The following is a 22,186-nucleotide window of genomic DNA, read 5'->3' on the forward strand; positions in this document are numbered from 1 at the left end:
TTTCTTTTAAAACCTTTTATTCAATAATATATACTCTTAAAATTATAATATGTAACCGCCCGTCATGCCATATACGCCCCGTGCCCCCACTGGAGTCTGTGGTTGGCTGGTTAACGTGGTTTGCTGGAAAAACAGGTGGCCACGGGACGAACCAGGGGCACGGGGGAGCAACAGTAACCAACAACCATTTCGCATACCCTTCACATTTCCCATGCTTTCTGGGTTGGGAGGAAGTCAACAGGAAGCCAAAGGTGTGAGAACCTTTTACATTCGGAAGTGAGGTTTGATATACGGTGGTGGGCTGCCCTTCGGTTGGTCTAGTTCGTGCTCGCCAAACCCGCCACCGTTTTGTGTCTGCTCACGGAACGTGATCTCTCTACACACGTTAAGACGTTTGATTTGGTTCTTGTTCTGCTTATGGAAAAGTGGGAGGAACAGCAACAGACCTGGGGAGAGACGGGAGGAGGGGAAAGACGACATTAATCAATCTGACTGGGAGTGAAGAGAGGCCTCCACGGGCGAGTGGCTCCCTTCTGGGGAGCGCTGGAAATAGTCTACAAGCCTGACTTGCACATGGCACTACGTGGAAAACCAGGTAAGGACTGACTGGTTTCAGGTTTCAAATAGTACCCTTTCCCATCACCACTTACAGAGGCAGTCTTGGCCCCTCCGCTGCTCTCAGGTCCAGGATGCTCACCTAAAAGCATCACTCTTGACCATCTTGGGCGAGTCCGAACTAGAAGTTCAATAGCCCAGCTCCAGAGTCATTAGATCTGACCTGGTTTACTCAGGATGTCTTTGGACCAAGAATCAGATGACTATTTACACAGGGAAAGGCCCCAGATGAATAAAGAGCAAAACAGCAGCTCAAGTATTTTTAACTCTCCCCTGGAAGTCGCCGTCTGGCATGGCCTGAAAACTTTGTTCCTCTTGCCATGTCCAGCACAGCAGAGTGGGTGGTTGAGATGCCAGTGGAATTCTAGAAGCAGCATCTCAGAATGGTACCACAGCAGTAAGGGAAGGGACAGTGCCCCTAGGAAGTTGTCATACAGAATCATCTCATGACCCACTTTCTTTGGATACAGGAAGGGTTCACCTGCTTAGTGTTTGAGAAAGGCTGCTTGGTGTATAAGGCTAAGAAAGAAATGACTCTTCAGCAAATGATTTTCAAGTGTCCAATTCCACCAAGGGAGCAGTGAGAACAAGGGCACTAACAAAAGACTCCATTGGCCACACAACAGCACATGCCCGCCTACGTTGCAAGGAATGGGGCTGGGGAGAGGTTTTCTTACATAAATGCAGAAAACTGCCACAAAGGTTACAGTTGTACAGGGAAACAGTCAACCCCAAGCAGCAGGTTCTGAGCTGTACCTGAATTCAGGAGCAAGTACCAAGAAATAGGACTGTCCCCGTACCACCTTAGTTCCACCACTTCTGCTAAAGGAGTCTTCACACCTAGGTGATTAAGTGCAACCTCCCCCCCACACATCTTCTCAATTCCAGGTTTATGCCTCCTCTCCCCCAAGAGACAGGAAATACAAGTTTAAGGTCCTCGTATGGCAGTGGCTTGTGTCCCACTTGGCAAGGCTGGTGATTGTCAACATTTTTATTTACGAAAACAGGATTTCACATGACGTTTTTCTTTCCTCTAAAGGGCAGCAGCATAGAAATTATACATCAGTCATCTAGTGATACAAAGTGGTAGTCAACCGTGTACTAAAGTACTCTTTAGTAAAGGATCACAACCCAGGCAGTGTTGCTCTTCTGCAAACAGAAAGAGACAGCCGGCTCCGTGGTTCTGGAAGGTTTATTCAAGCTTTCCACTGGGTGTCAAGATTTCTGTTCCAACCTCTTAGTCACCATTTACAGCAAGAAAAGCCAGCAAGTGAAAAACTGTTAATTTATTGATTCAGTGAACTTAAAAAAAAAAGAAAAAACAATCCCCAATACATGCAGTTCAGGATTAAGTATCACATTTGCAGCACATTGTTGAGTCTCTACATAAAAGTATGCATCACCTGTATAATCCCATTCCATCGCTTCCCCCAGCCTCTATTAATACCTGGTTGGGGTTATTTCCATTGACACATCCATATAGCTCCAAAGCATTTATTACTGGTTTTGAGCCAGATGTTTCCTCGCCACCTACCCTCCCCTCACCCCCACCCTGGGGTTACTTTTTAATGGCAAGATGTCACTCAGTCTTAGATTTATTAAGCTCACTGACAAATTTTGGTTTCTTGTCTGCTCAATATGGACCCTGCTTTTGCTTTGGGGTTTACATCTCAATGGCCTCGACGCTGATCAGTTACTGTCCACTCCTATTCATGTGCAGGAGGGCAGGTTGCTTTCTCCTGTGTATGCCTGCGCAGTAACACAGGTTCCTAGATGAATCATTAATCTGAACTGGCATTAAAGGAGACTGTCGACGGGGCTCTCTCAGATCCATTTCAATGCATATATAAAAATTCTTCCAATTGTTTGTGTCCCAAAATGATTTTGCTTCCATCCTCATCACAGCAGCACCTGGGAGAAGCTAAGTCATTTCCCTGAGTAGGCGCGGGCTGAGCCCACGGCCGCGGGCTCTCTCTGGGACTCAGCGCCTGCCTCGAGAGCACCACCGTGCGGTCCCGCTGGAACCGACGCATGGGGAGTGCCCATCTCAGGGCGTGTTCCAGAACTTGAACTCTGTGCCCGCCCTGCTTTCACCCCTCAAAAGTCATGTTCCTCTCAAGATCTACCTTTGCACCGTTTTTGTTTTTTATTTTTAAACTGATTCCCTGTCTTCTTTAAACAATCCCCTCTCCTGTCCTCTCTCCCTGCCCCAAGGATTACAAACTCTTCTGTCTCCTCCAATCAATCAGATGGAGAGTACCTTCCTTCTCTGCAAGGGAATACACATGCTTTGAGCCTCACGAGCACTGGTATGCTGGAAAATGCCTGTGAGGGGACCCAGCAGAAGGACCAATGTTTGCACGCCTCATGGAACTGGCACAGACACCCCTCTGAGTGCTAAGAAGAACTGGGAATGCGTGGTCTGCATTATACACTCCTTGTATACTTCTCCTGCCCAGTCACCCACCACTGGCTAGAACAGGATAGGTGTGGGCCAACTGATAGGGTCCTGGGGAGAGTGAACTGCAAGCAAACCTGATGAAAATCTCAGCACTTCATCAGTTCTGCTCTCACCATGGGGTTTCTCAGCTGAAGCAAAACCTTGCAGTCAGACCCACTTGTGGCCAACAGCCTCTGATACACCCATCCGTATTTGGCACAGGAACCTTCTGTTCTCGCCACGCCAGGTCTATGTTCTTGAACATAGGCAGTACCTGAGATGACAGTGTAACACTACCCTGTTCCCCACATTATTTTTGCTTTTCTTTAGGAAACAGTAAATCCTTATCTTAGGCACTTTGAACCTGTTATAAGGTAATGAAGCAAACAAAATGTCTAATGAAAATTACTGAGATGAATTTAAGAAATAATATGCTAACCGGAAAGGATACTGGGTGGGTGAATCTACCATAGCTTTGTCTAGATATAAGACTAGACTCACACACACACTCTCTCATCCGTCTTTTGAATTTTCCAAGACTGCTTCCTAATCCAGGAAAAGACTCTAAAATCTCAGGGGAACTAGGTCCATCTGCACACAAAATGGTTTTGGAGCTAGGAAAAGAGGAAAGGTCTAGACTAGACTCAGTTCAGTTTGGGAAAGAACCAGTCATAGTCAGCCAGCCACAAGTTGGGTGTCAAGACCGCCTTGGAAAGGAGTGCGCATTTTAAACTCAGTTATGCTTTATGTCTAAGGCATGAACAGAGGTAAAAAGTAGCGGTGGCGAAAAGTAAACTGTATGCATAAAATGGAAAAATTACTCCTTTGCCAAGCTGCAGCCATAGAACCCGAGGACAGGCAGGTGAGCTGTGTTTGCACATACCACATCATGACCAGAGGAGAGAGAGGCAGAAGTCGGTCGCCTGACCCTGCTCCAGATGCTTTTATTGCCTCTGGGGGACTCAAGAGAGAGAAGCAGGGTTACTACTTCATCAAGACTCTCCAGCAGGCTCTCCCTGCCTGGTCCAGACAGGTGACTTGAAGAAAAAAAAGAAGGGTGGGGGAAGGGAATGGGTGACAAAAGAGGAGATGGGTAGGGCAGGAAAGACACACAGTGGCACATCTCCCTAATAAATAATAACCAACAGTTCGGTGTTGCCTAGAAGGGCATGTCAGAAGGTGTCTGACAGTCAGAAACACTTGAGTTTTGCTGCCTACCGTATCACTATAGGTTCAGCCAAGAAGTGCTGTCTTGCTTCTGATTTCCAGGTAGAACACACGTATACATTAATATACAGGACGTGCAATGAAGGTGGGAAGCCCTGGTATGAGAACCTTAACTGAATGCATTTCCTGGCTTTGGGACCTTGTTTTATTTGTATTTTAAGTTCCCACTGACCAAATGACAAAAATAGAATCTACATTTAGAGATAGGACCTGCTACCAATACCAATACAATTTTATTGGAATATGGAATGTAAACAGATACTTTCAAACAATCTAACCTTATAAAAATGTATGGCATTATTAAATAGTTAATAAAGAAACCCTAAAGTGTGATGTGGTGGTAGACACCTTGAGCTCTAGCCCAGTGGGAAAGGTCCCCACAGCTGTGGCATGGCTCTGCAGCTGGGGTCAGGGGGCTGCGTGCAAACCATGTTGATGACAGGTCCCCAGAGTGACATCAGCCCCCATTTTTTAAATCTTCTTAAACAAAATACAGCTTACTCTGCTTAACATGAAGGCTAGCACAATGGATCCCAATCTTTGACACTTGTCCCAGCAGCTCCACTACCTTCCCCAAGTCCCTTGTATGTTACTCTCTCTGGTCACTTGGGTTATGGGCGGCCCTGCCCACATAACGCCAGGCTCTGCACGTGAGAAAGACTCTTCTTTGCCAACACATTCATGTATACCTATCAGAGCTCAAAAATGCAGATTACCCTGATTATAGAGGCAAACTGTTTCTCATGGGGATAAAAAGGGGTAAAGGGTAGGAAAGGAGGACTTTCCCTCTCCCGCCACCCAATTTGTCTTTCCTGAATAAATTCTAACAGGATGTTTTTATCCTCCCTCCCTGAAGACTGACTTTCCAGCTTTAGTCACGGTTGTGAACAAAAAGTCTTTGTTTCAGAGATGTGCATTAAAATAGGTGCACATACAGGGATATGCTGGGAAATGAAGTTTTCCTTAAAAGACTGGAAAAAGAAAAAAAGCTACATGAAAAAAATAGCAACAAGATTTTAAGGTTAGGCAAATCAACGAAGGTTACAGTAAGCTCCAAGTTATGCAACTTAGCATTCAACTTTTGATGGAACAGATGGACCTGTCCAAGGCATCACAAGGTTTAAAGTGATGCCTCCTGACATCAAATGGGACTCTGGTGAGAGTGACTGCAGTTTGCTCCCAAATGAATACACTTAGAAGAAAACGGCAGGGATGAGGTACATTTCCCAGAGAGCGCATGTCGTTAAAAAAAAAAAAAAAGAAAAAATACATAAAACATGAATCTGTAAAAGAGTTTAGAAAAAAAAATACTGTCACTATTTTAGTATCTCCTTTTCATAAATGAGGCTGGTGTGTCAGTTCAGACTGCTGACATTTTGCTAAAACTTGAGCCTGAATCTCACCAAAGGAAACCCAGACCGCAGTGGAATAGATAGGAAGTCAGATATTCAGAGCTTGTTGACTTCAACAGGTTAATTCAACAGTGGTCTCCTGTTAAATAAAGGAAATGTACAACAACTCCGAGTCTCTCATCTCCCATGCATTCCAAAGGGAGAGTCCCCCTCAGATTCTCAACTATGTGCATCGTCAGGCTGCCCAATGGCAGCTCCCTGTAGACTAGTGCTGGGGAGTTTCTTTTTGACAGACTTTTAGGTCTTTACTCTTCTTTGCGTTTAGAAGGAATGGCTAGAATTTCTTTTTATCACACTGTAGTTTTCCTTCAAGGTTTGTGTTTGGTTGGTTGGTTTTATTGGCAAGCATCAATGCCGCATTACCCGTCGCTTTCCAGTCTTCATCGGGCCGCCGTGAGACCACTGGAAAGTACAGCGTTATCTGCACAAGGCTGGGACTGCTCCTTCACCACGGGGTCTGCAAGAAAACAGGAGGACGCTCAGCAGAGGTAGGGCCAGCCGGGTTAGGGGCTGGGGGCAGACACCATGACAGACCCAACCTTCCTCAGTGAGACAGAAACACAGGAAGCCAGGGTTGAGAGGGCAACAAAAATTACAAATGCTGAGAAATGACTGGGAAACGCTCTCATAGTCAGCTCATACCTCTGCAGAGTACAAGTGCAACTGCTGAGATTTAGGGGAAAGAGAGGCACAGAAACACCCACTGTCCACAGTTCAAAATTTCTACTGGTTTTCTTATGTCTTATTTTCCATGAATACTAATGACATATCCAACTCCTAATCTCTTCAAAGTATGTGTGATAAACACTTCAGAGGATGAAAAGGGTGAATAAAAGGAACCATTAGAAGATCTATGTATTTTAAGCAATAAAAAATTTTTTGAAGTATACCATGTATTTGGAAAAGCAGACAAATCATGATTTGTATAATATAAACATCAGTGTTCTTAATCCAATCAAACTCAGAGGGTAAAAGTAGCTTTCTGTGATGGAAGCTGGAGAGATGACATCCAGTTGCACTTGAAGAATGAAGGGTAAGATTTTTTAAAATCTGCTTTCGACTACAGTTCATGGGCAAGCAGGCTCACAACCAGAGAGCATGAATTCTTTGGGCAAGATTTACTTCATCTCCAGAGGGGGGAAGAAAGGAGGAGGAAAGATATCAAGGAAAGATAGCATACTGGTCAAGCAAGAGACAGTCTGAAAGGTCTAATCTTGCTTCAGAGAGAAAACTAAGACAGGTCACTTAACCTCCCTTATGCTCAAGTCTTCTCTGTGACTGGACTAAATGACCTCACACTGTCTCTAAGAAAGTCTGGGACATACTTTACCAGAGGGAGAACCACAAGTCTGCAGATAAATAAGCAGTCACATAAACTGAATATACACACATACTTCAAAGTGAGACCTAAGAAGTCAGTAATACAGATAGGATCTGAGGGAGGTCTTTTCACACTTGCTATCCTTTCCTCAAATTCCTTGTATTTATTTAACTAACTTCCTTCTTTAAAAATACGCTATGACCACCTTATTATTTTCAACAAATCACTTGTTTTTTTGGAGGGAAAAAAATCTTTGATTAGGTTTCCACACAAATTTATTTGAAAACTAAATTTTAGATACTTGTGATCTATCAACGTGGGGGTCACAGGCAATGGTCCAACAGACTGACTCAGGGGAACTATAGCAATGAACAAGCAAACACCTGGAGCATCAAGAAACAGATCTGCAGAGTTATTTCAAGAGCCTAAAACTAATGGGGCCAAATCCCAAGGACAATCCACCCAAATTTCCAGAATTCTCTTGTCTGGCCTCAAAGATAGAAGGTGGAAGAATTCCCCTTTGACAAACCAGGCCCCCAGAGACTCACAGAAGTATGGGTGCTCCATGGCCTCTTTGGCAGTCAGTCTCTGTTGATGGTCATATCGCAGAAGTTTGTCCAGAAGATCTAGGGCCTCAGGGCTGACGAGGTGTCTGTTCTCACTATGGATAAAATTTTCCCAGCGTTTCCGTGAATGTCTGAGAAGAAAAGTAAAGATTAGTATTTGGAGATTAAATTCCACAAAAATCCTTATTAGGGCTAAAGCCAGCAAAGTCTTAGAGCACTGCACCGATTACAAGCTGGTTAAACCTCACTGTTGTTGGTACCACTTGTCACACCCCTACCCACCAGCACCCTCAAACAAAACAGTACTCCGAGATGGATACATAATTAATTAAAATGTAATGTAATGTTTTATGCCTCAGGCTTTGAGTCAATTCTGGGTGAGGCATGTGAGTAATCTTTATTGTTTAGCAGATATATTTAGAGAGCTGGCTGCAGAAACATGGAGGTTCCATAAAATTACTCTCTGAAAATTGTCAACACAACATTTATTTCTCAACACCATTGTACTATATCTGAAAATATGCTTTAAAATTTGCTCTTACAGAAAATCCATTATACAGAATAAGAAGAAACTATAACTCTCTTATTCAAAGAAGAATCACAGCATTCTAAGATTTTGCATTAAAATAAGCATACGCTATTCCAGAAAGTTCTTTCCTGTGGCATGATTTTTGTCTTCCATTTTCTATTAACAGGTTATCTCTTAGAGAAGTAAAATGATTAGAAGACAAATGTAAACAATGCTAAAATAGCTCAAGTTAAAATATATATGGGGAAAAAAAAGAATATCTCAATTCTGATATAATTAGAAAGGGGAAAGAGCTTCAGAAAGCTATTTCGGCTAACCTTTTCACTTCTGAAATGGGATAAATTCAGAGCCTCTTTCTCTCTCTCTTACTTACTGTCCCAGAATATCGTTGAAGTGCGGATCTAGGTCTATGTGATACTTCTTCAGATACCCATACAGCTCATCTGTACCCAGAACCTTGGCAATGCGAACGAGCTGAAACACAGAACAAACTGACCAAGTCACTGAGCACAGAACTCATGGCGAGCCTGCGGGGATGCTGGACCAGGCATTAGAGGCTTCCACATCACTACACTTCCGGGGAACAGATACACATCTGAGCCCAGGGCAGACAGGCAGCAGACTCACAGATATGAAGTTCACATGAACGCACATTTTCAAAATGCCTTTAAAAGGATAACACAACTTATGACAATCATCTTTTAGAAACTGATGATTATGGGGACATAAAACCTAATACCTATGGGTTTCCCTGGTGGTCCAGTGGTTGAGAACCTGCCTGCCAGTGCAAGGAATATGAGTTCGACCCCTGGTCCCTGAATATCCCACACGCCATGCAGCAACTAAGCCCATGAGCCACAACTACTGAGCCTATGCTCTAGAGCCTGGGAACTGCAACCACGGAAGCCCACATGCCCTAGAGCTGTGCTCTGCAACAAGAGAAGCCACCACAATGAGAAGCCTGCGCACCAAACTGACAGAGTAGCCTCCACTCTCTGCAACCAGAGAAAGGCTACGTGCAGCAATGACGAGCCAGCACAGCCTAAAAACAAACAAAAAACAAAACCGAACGACTAGAATCTTGTACAAGGAGGTACTTAGCTTTTTCATAGACTCAACTTGGAAGTTGGACATAACACAGCACTGTCTGTCTCTATCTTTGGGACCATAGATAAGATTCTGTGAAATTCTTTACCCTGGAGAAAAGCTTAGACTGAGTGGCATTTAGGGGCTCAATAACAGCATTCCTATCAAGATGCTATTTTCTTGGCATCTGCCCCCAAATGGATGGGAGTCAGATGGTGTTTGCTTACCTGGTCATAGTTATCCTGTCCATGAAAGAAGGGCTCCTTTCGAAAGATCATGCTTGCTAACATACAGCCCAAACTCCACATATCCAAGCTATAATCATACATCTGTGGAAATAAAGACAACCTGTCAGTGAAGGGGGTTACAAATGTCATTTTTCTGACCTGAGTTTCTAATCTTCAGTTGACCTCTGTAGATAATTTAAAATTCAAGCCAAAAAAAAATAGCTGAGACAAATCCATCATTATCATTTTATCATTTTGGGGTAGAATATAGACTGGATTTTTAATGTAACCAAACTGACTATAAAAAAAACCAGGAAAAAGAAAAAACCAGGAAAAGCCCTAAGCAAAAGTAAAAAGAACTCAGCGGTGCCTCATTAACAACTTTACCTGATAGTCCACAAGGAGCTCTGGTCCCTTGAAGTACCTGGAGGCCACTCGGACATTGTACTCCTGGGCGGGATGATAGAATTCCGCCAGACCCCAGTCTATCAGTCGCAGCTATAAATACGACAGAAATAAAACATGTGAAAGGAGTGTCTTCAGATGCCTCTGTCTTACAAGGCCACATCCCATTAGATAATCTTTGGTCACATGAAAAATGTTATCAAGTGCACTGGCTAAAAAGGCACATGTACTTTCTGGGAACTGCTAAGAGGTCATTTCTAGAGCGGAGCACTTGGTTGGAATCTTAATTGTTTTTCCTTAACATTTAAATTATCCTGGCTTATCATCTCTCTAGATCAATAAAGCTTAAGCTTGTCTTCTGCCCCCATAACCAGCTGCATATGTTAACACATCCCTCATTACTCACAGTTTCCATTACAAGCTCTAGTCGTAACAGAAAGGGTTGGGGACGTGTGCCCCACTCCAGGAGTGAAGCACTGCTCTAGCTCTTCACTAATCTAACACTAGTTGATTCATTTACTCACCAGTCAGGGACAATCAGAACTGAGTTTCAAAAACAGGAGGGACCCATGTGTACTTTTAAGGTCAGACAGATTGGTCTGACGGTCATTAAGAAAGGAAGTAAAAATCACCAGCTGTAGTTTCTTTCTGAGGCCCTCTAGGAAAACCATGACCATAGTAAACAAGCGACGACAGTCACGGCCAGCTGTCTACTTTCCTTGTGTGCTACGCTTATGTGAAGTAGAAACTAACAGTGGAGACTGGAGAAATAACAGTATCGTAAGTCTGCCAAAGGAAACAGCATGGGTCTTTAGAAACCACCTAGGTCCTGGCCAGAGTTCGGGTCGGCCCTGAGCCTTCCAATGAAAGGCTTGTTGCTGCCTGGCTGTAATGGTACCTTTTTCTGCTGGTGATCTATCATGACATTGTGAGGTTTCACATCCCTGTGCATGATTCCCTTGCTGTGGCAGTAATCCAGAGCCTATTAGATAAGAAAGCACAGAGAAAAGTAAGCAAACCCCCAACCACCCGTGCCCCCAATGCAAGTACATTCTCACTGTGACAGCTTGATTTGAACACAGTCTCCCAAAAGGTAGTCTTACTGTCTGTAGTAAAAGAGAAAACACACGCCTCAGAAGGCACCCTTGCTCTCTGGGCACACTACGCTAGCCGCTGGCGGAAAGGGGGCTGTGGGGAGGACACCAAGGGCTCTTATAAAAGTCTCTTTAAAAGGGGGGTGATATAGTAACACTTATTCAGGCACTCCTCTCCTACTTGGCGCTGGTAGCAATAGACCAGCCACCTGGATTTAGAGATCATATGTTGGCTCAATTTGATGTGTTTAAAACCAGATTGAGGAACCACACTGGAGTCACTTCTCATAAGAGTTCAAACAACACATGAAGGATCCACATGAACATGAAGAATGACATCCCAATCTTATCTGCAACACGGCTAGTCTTTCAAGTAAGTGTCCCATGAATTTTCTAGATTAACATGTCTTCTAATAGTATTGTCCTTAAAAACAATCCCTGAGCCAGTTGGTCTTTACAAATTATGATTATGACCCTAAGGGAGAAAACTGCTTCCTATAAGATCATTGATATGGAGCTAAGTTTTTAAATGTACAAGTCAATGGTTTTTTAGTAAATTCCTCAAGTCGTGCCACTATGACCACAACGCAGTTTTAGAGCTTTTTCATCATCCCAAGAACTCCCTTAAGCCTCCAATCCTGTCTACCTACTCCTTTCCTCCCCTCTCCTCCCAACTGCTGCTCTACCACCTGTTGCTAGGCTTGCCTTTTCTGGATCTTCATAAAATGAAGTAATACAATGTAAGTACTTTATCTTCTCTTATGCAGCACAGTGTTTCTAAGGTTTATTCGTGTTGCTTTGCTGAATCCCTGGCTTCTCCCCACAATTTTGAGAACCAAAAATGGCTCCAGACATTGCCAAACGTCCTGAGGGACAAAGTGAACCTGACTGAGGACCACTGGGATTGGAGCAGCAAGGGCACTGTACTAGGAATATATAAGCCAGAATATGATCCATACAAGCAGCATTCCAGGAATATGCAAATTTGCTTTTCCCAGACACAAGAGAGTATACAGTATATGATGCTCTTCACATGAAGGTCAAGAATAGGTGAAACCAAACTATGGTGGAAAAGGTTAGAATATAATCTATGCAAGGAGAGAAATCTTCTGTAACTGCACTGTCCTATATAGTACTTCAATTTAAGTACCAATTAAATTGAATACTTCAATTTTCTGTCTTGTTTTATATCAACAGTGGCAGCAAGATTCCACATTGGCCCTGGGGCAGTGCTGTAGGGAACCAGGGCTCCTGAGGACACACTCCCTAAACCTGAACCAGGCGCTCTGACAGGAAGCCTGAGTGAGTCACCAAGCAATCACTCTGTAGCCCTCGACCTCAGCTCCTTCAACATTTTCTACACTTCTTCCCTATCCCTATTTTCCCCGTCTTTGAGAAAACTTAGCAAGTGCTGATCCTGTAATTTTGCCCAGTCTTTGCCCAAAGGAATAAATTAATTAGGACCACAATACCTAAGGTGTGAAAAATACCTGAAGAAAGCAACAGCTGAACAAATACAGTAAGGGGATGAATTCTTTCACCAAGTTCACTATTTGGCTTCCCTGTGGAGGTACTGACTGCTCTTAAATTCCTTGAGGGAATTATTTCAATTTAAAAACCTGATAGTTTCTGACCATTAGGCATGAAAGATGTTTTGCAAATTTCATCTGGGATTCTCTGCCTTATTAGCAGAAAGTATGACCCCCACCGTGTAGCTGCTGCCTCCAGAAGGCAGAGAGGACATCAGGCACTGGGGGGTCACTGAAATGACCAGCCTGCAAAGACGTGTATTATCACTGTTATTGGAATGCTGTGAACTAATCTAAGGACACCTCTACATTCTTCCAGAGGTTCTTAAATTGAGATCCATGCATTCCATCCTAAAACTTTATATAATGTTATTTTACATGCATGGGGGTGGCTCATAGTTTTCATTAGATTCTTAGTGACCCCTGACCCTAAAAAAACATTAGTCTACTCCATTTTACAAACCTTTTTAGAATTCTTTACTTAAGTTTTTACCTAGACAAACTAAAAAATATCATTGCTTTGTCAATCAGTAACACCTGAAAATTTCAGTCCTGGGATTAGTAGGTCTCCTAGAAAACCTACTCATTGCCTCTCCTTGCATGTCCAGGTTAATCAGCCAGGGCTAAACACATAGGTTACAGGATAAGTTGTCCCATATAAGAAAGGGACTATGAGAAATGGCAAGAAGAGGATGGCTGTAAAATGTCCACCATCCTTATATGCATGCCCTTACATGATATAACTTAACGCTCTGCCCATGAAAGAGTGGCATCTACTACTTCACCCTTTGAATCCAGGTCTGGCCACGTGCCTTACTTTGGCCAATAGGGCATTAGCAAACCTAACAAAAGTTGAGGCTTGAGAAGGGCTTACATATATCAAGGTTTGCCCTCTCTTGTTGTGGGGACTTGATGAGACCACCATGGGAAGTAGCCCAGAGCAACTTTCTGGAGGATGAGACCTTAAGCCATGCCAGCTGCCAGCCCAGTCTGGACCTTCTTGCCCCAGATCAAAAGACCCACACATCCAATCCAGTGAATTATGGCAAATAATAAACTATTTTCTAAAAGTCACTAAGTTTGGGGTGACTTGATAAGTAATGAAAACTAATAAGCATTAATTAAACAGCAAAAACAAAACAATTAAAAACCAAGAACCAACAAGAGTTATGAAGAATGAGATTCTAACCTCTAGTATAATGTCCCCAGTAGCCCTTACCTGGCCATTTTTCTCAGGTCTACTGGAAAGTTTCTATGTAAAGATCCCACAACGAAGGCCTCAATAAGTTACCCACCCACCCCTACCTCAAACCCATTAAATCCTCTGGGTGTCAAGATATATTCTTCTTGAGTTCTGTTATGTCCTCTCAAAAAACTCCTTTAATGAATAATCCTGAAAAAAGTCACTGTTTATGACTGTTACTTACTTTAAGTAGTTCATACATATAAAACCGGATATCAAAGTCTGTCAGGATCTGGTACAGTTGCTGAAATGGATTTCAGAAAACAGAGTGTTAATTTAGCCTTACTGCCTGTTGCTATCCTGAAGTTGGTCATTATTCTCTGTAAACTTAGTGCTTATGTCACTCAAGAACCCCAGAACCTCTTGCTACCTGATTTGGAACAAATGAAGGCAAAGACTAAAGACAAAGGTTGAACATTTCAGTCTTCAGAAGAAAAAAAATGAAAGGAATTCCAAAGGCATTAAAAAAAAAAAAAAAGCCCATTTACACCAACTTGGATCTTTTAAAAACTTGTGTAAGTGCTGCATGATTTCAAGTCATAATTACATTATCATAAAGGTCAAGTCTAAATTGTCCAATTGTCCTCATATTCTTAATGAACTTCAAACAAATAAGCCCCACTGCAGCACCAGTTTACTTTAGAGAACCAAGTTCCCAGTGGACAGTAGAACCTGAAAAACTTCATCAGTTCACATGGTAAAATGGTGGCAAGACAGACAGTCTGCTCATGAAACACCAGGAAAATGAACTGCTATAGCATTTGGAGATGGCAAGAGACTTAACTAAAAAAAAAAAGAAAGAAAGGAAAAAAAAATCCCTCCAATCCTCCAAAAATCAATTCCAGGCTGGGGAAAAAAGCGCTTTATAGGCAAAAACTGATGGTAACTAAAGATGCAAAACGTTTGGGGCACGGGGGAGGAGTGTTAGGGTGAGATGTTAAAAAAAAAAAAAAGAAAAAAGAAGGAAAGGAGGGAGTGATAGATGGATATGTGTTCTGAAAATGATTCCAGGCCTAACACAAATGACACAAATGACAGTTTTCGTAATTGGTAATCCAAAGTTGTTTTGGATTGAGAATTTTGTTTGTTTGTTAAAATGTCAATTTCTAAGAGACAGAAAAGAATCTAGCATATCCAGGTTCATTTAAATCATCACATATCACAAACATCACAAACCCCTGTTGGAAACTGTATTATTATTTAGACAATAAATTCCAATATATTTATATTTACTGACAATAAAGACAATAAATCTCTTTTCCCATCAGTTCAAGCCACACCTTCTATAAAATGAATCAGTACACCACTATCGAACCTCTTTTGTTTCTCTATTGGAAGACTCAAGCCAGGGAGGGACTCTCTTCAAGGGGAACAGAACAGTGTATATACAATGTGTCAGTATAAAAGGGGGGGAAACTACAACTACATATGAGTATTTGTATCTGCAAGAATGTCTATTCACTGTGTACCACTTTATATTAATATTTTGCTAAGCTGCTTCAGTTGTGTCCAACTCTTTGTGACCCCATGGACTATAGCCCACAAGGCTTCTCTGTCCATGGGATTCTCCAGGAAAGAATACTGGAGTGGGTTGCCATTTCCTCCTCCAGGGGATCTTACCAACCCAGGGATCAAACCCACGTCTCATGTCTCTTGCATTGGCAGGTGGGTTCTTTACCACTAGTGCCACCTGGGAAGCCCATATATTAGTATTTTAGATCCATGTAAACATATTACCTGTTTGAAAAAATTTTTTAGGAAAAACAACAAATTTGCCAAGAATTAAACCTAACGTTTTCTACCACCAGGACTTAAGTGTCTTTCTCAAATTTCCCTTTATAAGTAACTCTCCCTCCTTTAGTAAGAGTATCTGATTCACTCAGAGCACCACAGAGAACGAAAACATCCTTTGCAGTATACTGGTGGTGCCTTGGAGCTGCTCCACTACTGGAGGCTGAGCCTGCTTGGGACTGAACCACGTTCAGGCCCAATGGCATGAACATGCCGCTACTTCTGCTCAGGAGAGACTCACTCGTAACAAAACACCCAGGCATTTTGTTCTCCCCCAGGTCTGCATAGCAAGAAAGGCTTCTCAGCAGCACACCGACCAACAGCCTGTATGTACACAGGCCAGGGATACCATCTCCTTGGAGTGCCAAATCAGCTCTTCCTCTGAGAGTTAAGGAGATCACACCCAGAGATGGTGCCAAGTTGAACCCCAAGTCAATAAACAGACCATGCAAGTGGAAAGAGCATTTTCTAATAATCCTCAGAGGGTTAGAATATTCTGTTTCTAGAAAACAAACGCAGGCTATTTGGATCTTTATCATGCATGGAAGGCTTTCCTTTTGTATCATGTGGTATCCATATCAAGCAATGGCGTAAGGCATAAAACAAATGTCCTTGGACTGCCAACACAGTATTTCCAGCTACTCCAACCAATATCACTTTTACTGCAATACTGATACAACAAACACCTGTTGACTATAATGTTTAGGTCTAACGCATCACAAAGTCCTGAGTGACAGACTGACATTCCCTCTCATTTTTCAGCTCTGGGAAGGAGACCAAACTACACCTGTAACAGGACTCAGGAGTCTAGAGTTGGGCTTCCTCCAGCTTTTGTAGCTCTTTCTCCACCGAAGCCCTGAGGAGTTCCCCACTCTGATCAAACAAACCTGTGTTTTTCACCTCTGTTCTCCCCTCTGGAAAATCTAGAATGCCTGCCCTGCAACCTTAACTGGCGAAGTCATGACCATCCCACCCGGGCTCCTCAGAGCCCACAGCGGTCTCCTCCTTCTCTGAATCCCCAGGCAGGTCACTGATCTCTTGGGTGCTCACAGGACACTGACAGCAGCAGTGTCCCAAGTTAACATTCCACACTTGGGTACGGGCAGTGACCCTGAGATTCTCAAGATACTTTCTCACTTTGCTGTGAACAATCAGAGGCTTCTTCACTTTGCCCACATGCTAAGTCCTATGCTGCCACCCCTGCACAGCACACAGCATATGTGTGACGGGGTCGAATGGGTGCCATGGCTGCTGACAGTCACTGATCTGGTGACTCAAGACCTCTGAACTTTCCCTCTCCCAACCAAGCATGTCAAGGTACAAGCTTGATAACCAGGTACAACTCTGTCTATATTCTAAGTCCCTGCATGGAAGAATGACATGTTTTATATACCTCACACCACGTGTGGCATTTCTGTGCTTGCACATAGAAGGCAGTCAATAAATATGTCTTTGATGATGCTCACTAGTCAATGGAACAAAATTAAAACCGTCTTCAAGAAACACAAGTACTAAGGCTTCATGACAAATTAGGAAGGGAAATTTCACAAGAACCACACTTCTCCTCCATTCTTCTTAGCTAACGTGGAGAACATTAACTAACCAACTGCCAAATACTGACAGGAAGTTAGTTTTACTTACATTTTCATAAAGTAAGTGACCTTGAAAAACAAAACCACCCTACGCTTCCTGGAAGTCTAAGAAGGTGCTGAGGAAGAAAGTATTCATCAATCCTAGTTTGGTTCCAAAGCCTCAGGCATACTGGCATTGACCTAGGAGTCAGTTACACACCAGGACTATTCAAAGGGCCCAAGGTAGAAATTTCCTGGAACTTTTAATCAACCTCAGAAAGTCCGAGAAGAATGGGAAAAATGAAATCTGCTTAAGAGAATCACAGTGCCCTCTGGGTGTAAAACCAACACCCAGAAAGGAATGGCCACAAGGGGGCCTCACTCATGCTGTCTACACACAGACAGTTCTTGAGATCTGGTCACAGTGCAGCTTCAGATTCCAAGCCTCCATTCCAGACAGCCGTCATTCAAGAGGAATTCTCACTCAAGAGGGTTTGCAACCAGACATGGGACCACCAACACAGCAAACTCTCACCTTACACACACAGTCTGCACATTCCCTGCCATACACAGCCTGGTCTACGTCCAGAAACCAGTGGTCCCCATGAAGGGAGAAGAAAAAGTGAGGGGAGTGTGAAAGTGAAAGGTGTCGAATGCCGGAGGCACTGGTCACACACAATCCTCAAATCCAGAATGAAACCAAGGGCAACATTTTTAGAAATTTAAGGAAGCAGAACAAATCATTAATCAAGCACATCAAAGTTACTACAAATTACCTGAAAATGCCTTACAGAGAAATAACAAAATGTCAGTCATCTATAATAAAAGTAAATTTTGTTCCCCCAATTAAGGGAACTTTTAGTTTGTGAATGCACCATCTCCACCTCAAACCTTAAGAGCATTAACAAGGCCTCAAGCTAATCAGGTAGTCAAGGCCTAATTTTATGTGAGGGATATGACATTTTCCATGGATTAATATGGGTCTACCATCTTCAGATGGAATCCATTTGAGATGTCTTATAAATTTTCTAAATGCCCAAATGATGTATATTTTACTTAAAATGCATATTCACTTTTATTTACATTTTTTCCAAAGGCATGGAAAACTGAGACCCATTGTCTCGACAAAAACTCTTTCTACCTTAAAACAGTACCTTAGCTTCCTTGAGACAATTTTGAGTTTGGGAGCTTTCTATAACTACTCATTCCAACTTCGAGAAACTGACTTTTCCTATTCACTTGTTTTCAAGTTTTGTCTTTTATTCTAAATATCACCATGTATCTTTTATCATCATTTTGACATATATGAATCAAAACTAATGATTTTAAGGAGAAATTGACCAAACCAGTACCATTACTACAAAATAAAATATCAAGGGAAAAAAATCAGCAAAGCCATAGAAAATCTGAATAAGATCTAAATTAACAAGCTTGATATAAAAAACCACCATGTACCAAAGTCACAAAGTAACCACAAACAAATCCCAAACATCAAAATTATAGAGATCATGTTTTCTGGACACAATGCAATCAATAAGGAAACAATTAAAAGAATCTTTTTGGGGGGTTGGGTGGGGGGAAGGTCATGCCATGTGGGCATGTGGGATCTTAGTTTACCAACCAGGTATCCAACCCGTGCCATCCCTGCAGTGGAAGCTCGAAGTGTGAACCACTGAACCACCAGGGAAGTCCCAAGAATCATTTAAAAATCAAAACAAACAAAAAAGCCAAGTGGATCCTGGATGGACATTTCCAGGACAATAATTACTGGGAAACTTTTGAATATAAACTCTATACTGTATATTAGATGGCATTATTATATAAAATTCTTAAGAGTACTAACAGTATTGTGGTTATGTAGGAAAATGGCCTACCTAGATCCAGGGTTGGCATATCTGAGAGTGCAGTATCATGATGTCTACAACTGTACTCCAAGATAATTTCAACAAAAAGATAAAGAGGGGAGGGTGGAGGAGGGGGAGAAAGAACTACAAATGTGGCAAAGCAGGAACTGGTAACTTGGGTAATGTAAGGGTATTAACCTGCTACTGTTCTCAATTTTCGGTAGATTTTCAAAGTGAAAAAGGTTTGAGGGAAAAATTCCAAATCCACAAGTTTGGAATTTGTACTTGTAGTCTGAAAAATATATAGGCGTGAGTCACGTAACCGCTGAATGCGGCCAAAATGGTGCTTGGGGCTGTACAGACTTAGCACACTTACTACCAGTCAAGGAAGACAGAAACAAATCCAACGAGCTGACTTCAACTCAAGAAGGTAACAGGAAAAACAGTGAAAACGCAAAAAAGAAAATAAGAAAGAAGGAAGAAAATAATTCATACAGGAGTAGAAACAATGAAATAAACAACCCAACAAAAACTATCTGAACAAACCAAAAGCTGATTCTTTGAAAGCATTAATAAGAGATCTCTAGCAATCTGAAGTTTTTTAAAAAAGAGAAAAAAGAAACCAAAGGTACAGATAATATTACAAATGTAAAGGAAGGCATAATTACAGGCAGGTTAAAATTTTAAGTTCTAAGAGAATGCTATCAATAACTTTATGTGAATATAATTTAGACAGCTTTAGAAATAATTATCTAAATAGATTTAAGAAGATATATAAAACTGGAATAAAACTTTAACCAAGAGTACATTTTAAAAAGGAAAGTGTAGTCCAAAGTCTCTTCTCCCCACCTCAAAAGACACCTACCACATAGATCATTCCCATTTTATGTAAATTTTCAGAGAACAGAAAGGAAAATTCATCTAACTTATGAAGTTGGTATAACCTTGATAGCAAAATCAGAAAGACTCTAAAATAAATAAAAACAACCTTCCCTAATAAGATGGACACAGGACAAAACAAAAAGTCTGAAGAACACAGACATTAAAATCAACCAATTTCCCCACTTATGGCCAATTATACTATCCAGAAAAGAAAGTGATTTTCCTGTTACAGTCTGCTCTTCCAAAACACACATATGCTACCTGATATTTAAGATCTTTTAAGTTGACTACGATGGCATGGCTTGAACATTCAAAAAGGACCTCCAGTAATAACTTGGTAGAACCAACCCATCCCTACCTCCGCTTCTTCCCAAAGTTCCACAAAAATATCTGTAAAAGAAGCGGGGCGGGGGTAGGGGGTGGATTCACCCACAATACTAACAGAATGGAAGAGACAACCAATTTTGAAGCTGTAAAACAGATGTCCAGTTGACTGAGCAGACCAAAAAAGCTGAGAATTCTGCCAACATTCTGCCAGCAGACGGGGCCCAGTAAGTAGCAAACACTTCACACTGAAAAATGACAGAAAGGCTCAGGAATTGGTGACTCCAGGTATCACTGAAAAAGGCCAAAGAGACTGAACTGCAAGTGGGAAAATGTTTTCACACCACATTGCAAAGGCGAAACAAAGTCTTAAGTCCACAAGGCACTTCCTATAGCTTTCCTCAACTGAGATGCTGGCAGCCAGGCTTGCATCCTCGAGACAAGAGCTGACAATCAGTGTTCAGAAAGTTCATTAATAGGCATTCAAAACCTGTGACATTTCAGACAACTGTAACAGAAACAAAAAATTAAAACACCCCCAAAAAAGGAATTTGGAAGAAAAACAGAAAAAGACACAAAGAAGAAAACATAATGGGGGGGGGGGGGGGACATTCTCAGTGAGAAAATAGAAGATATTACATAAAACATAAAAGAACAGAATACTATTTTTAAAAATTCAGAGAAGAAAATAGAGTTCCAAGATAAGAAGTCTAACATTTGAATGAGTTCTAGAAAGTGAGGACAAAGAAGAAAGGGAAGAAAAGAACATTAAAAATATTTTTCCAAAATGGAAGGACATGAGTTTCTAGACTTAAAAGCCCAGTAAGTCCCCAGAACAAAGGATGAAAGCAACCCATGTGAAAGCACATCGCTGTGAAATTTCAGAGACTGAGAATAAAGAAAAAATACTAAAAGCTTTCATGAGGAAGGGGAAAAAAAGGCAGATCACAACCAGTGGCTTCAGTGGCTAATAGTGGAACAATCCCTTCAAAATTCTGGGGCAATTCTTAACTACAAACTAGAATTCTCTATCATGGCAAAAATATTAATTGGGAGGATAAAATAAAGGTATTTTCAGATATGCAAGCCTCAAAAAACCATCAATTTCCCATGATCCTTTTAAAGGAAGCTCCTAGAGAATATATGTCATCAAAACATTTCCTTTGTATGAAGTCAGATTTCTCTAGAATTCAAAACTGATGTTCTGTATGTCATTAAATCAACAGAGCAGCTGTCAACTTGAGAAACACAAAAATGGTGAAGTAAAATTTTTACATGTGTGGCTATATAACTGGTAAAAATTCATCAAGGAAGCAGAGACACTGAAACCTAAGGCATTTCACTATGAAGTTCCATTAAGACAAGCTTTTAGGCTTTTGCATTACAAAAGTGCTTGGTTTCATTAAAGCCTGTTTCTTCAGAAACACACACACATTCCCACTCACAGACATTATAATAAACCTCAGTTGTTCATATCAAAAGTGTGTCAGTTACATTCATCAGCACAGTACTCTGCCAGCTAAGCACTGCTCTGCCAGTTAATGAAGAAATACACATCCCACTGTTCAGAGTTCACCTTTGAGGAGTTACATCACAAGGAAACTTGTTAATATGGGAAAAGCTACACAACTGTCCCCCTGTATTCCAGGATTCAATCACCCATGGATTGAAAAAACAAAAATCCCACAAAGTTGCATTTGCTGGGTTCTACCACTACCTACACAGCATTTACTCTGTATCAGGCTTAACAAGTAATCTAGAGATGATTTAGAGTATCATCTTTAAATGACGTGCATATGTTACATGCAAATACTGTCATTTTAATATAAATGCCATTTTCATATAAGACTGGGGTTTTGGTATTCTGGGGAGGGGGGCTAGAACCAATCACCAATCTCCCATGGATACTGTTAGGTAGTTAGAATAGGGAAAAGGAGTCCAAAATGGCGGTGGCTAAAAGACAAGAAAGGGAAAAGCCCGTGAAAATAGAGCAGAGGAAGGTCCAAGGACCAGAGTCGGGACTTCAGGTAGAACAGTGCTCCTGCCTAAGCCCAATCTGCATAGGACAGGCCCAGGGGGG

General features: G+C 41.8%; 1 protein-coding gene across 2 annotated transcripts in view; it reads right to left on the minus strand.

Moving 5' to 3' along the window:
* Positions 1-22,186, minus strand: part of CSNK2A2 (casein kinase 2 alpha 2) — a 35,496-nt gene continuing 13,310 nt past the window's right edge. Inside the window, exons 5-12 of one of the 2 annotated variants that reach the window (XM_065925427.1) lie at positions 13,879-13,938; positions 10,727-10,810; positions 9,811-9,921; positions 9,424-9,525; positions 8,484-8,584; positions 7,564-7,712; positions 6,058-6,151; positions 1-446 (exon numbers count right to left, since the gene is read on the minus strand). In XM_065925427.1, coding sequence (XP_065781499.1) covers positions 6,075-6,151; positions 7,564-7,712; positions 8,484-8,584; positions 9,424-9,525; positions 9,811-9,921; positions 10,727-10,810; positions 13,879-13,938 — 684 coding nt within the window. In that variant the 3' untranslated portion in view covers positions 1-446; positions 6,058-6,074. Of the gene's footprint in view, positions 447-4,496; positions 6,152-7,563; positions 7,713-8,483; positions 8,585-9,423; positions 9,526-9,810; positions 9,922-10,726; positions 10,811-13,878; positions 13,939-22,186 lie in introns of those variants that run through there. The other variant, XM_065925428.1, reaches the window with a different exon arrangement.

The sequence above is a fragment of the Muntiacus reevesi genome, chromosome 2, assembly GCF_963930625.1.
Source record: "Muntiacus reevesi chromosome 2, mMunRee1.1, whole genome shotgun sequence".
Classification (NCBI taxonomy): Eukaryota; Metazoa; Chordata; class Mammalia; order Artiodactyla; family Cervidae; genus Muntiacus; species Muntiacus reevesi.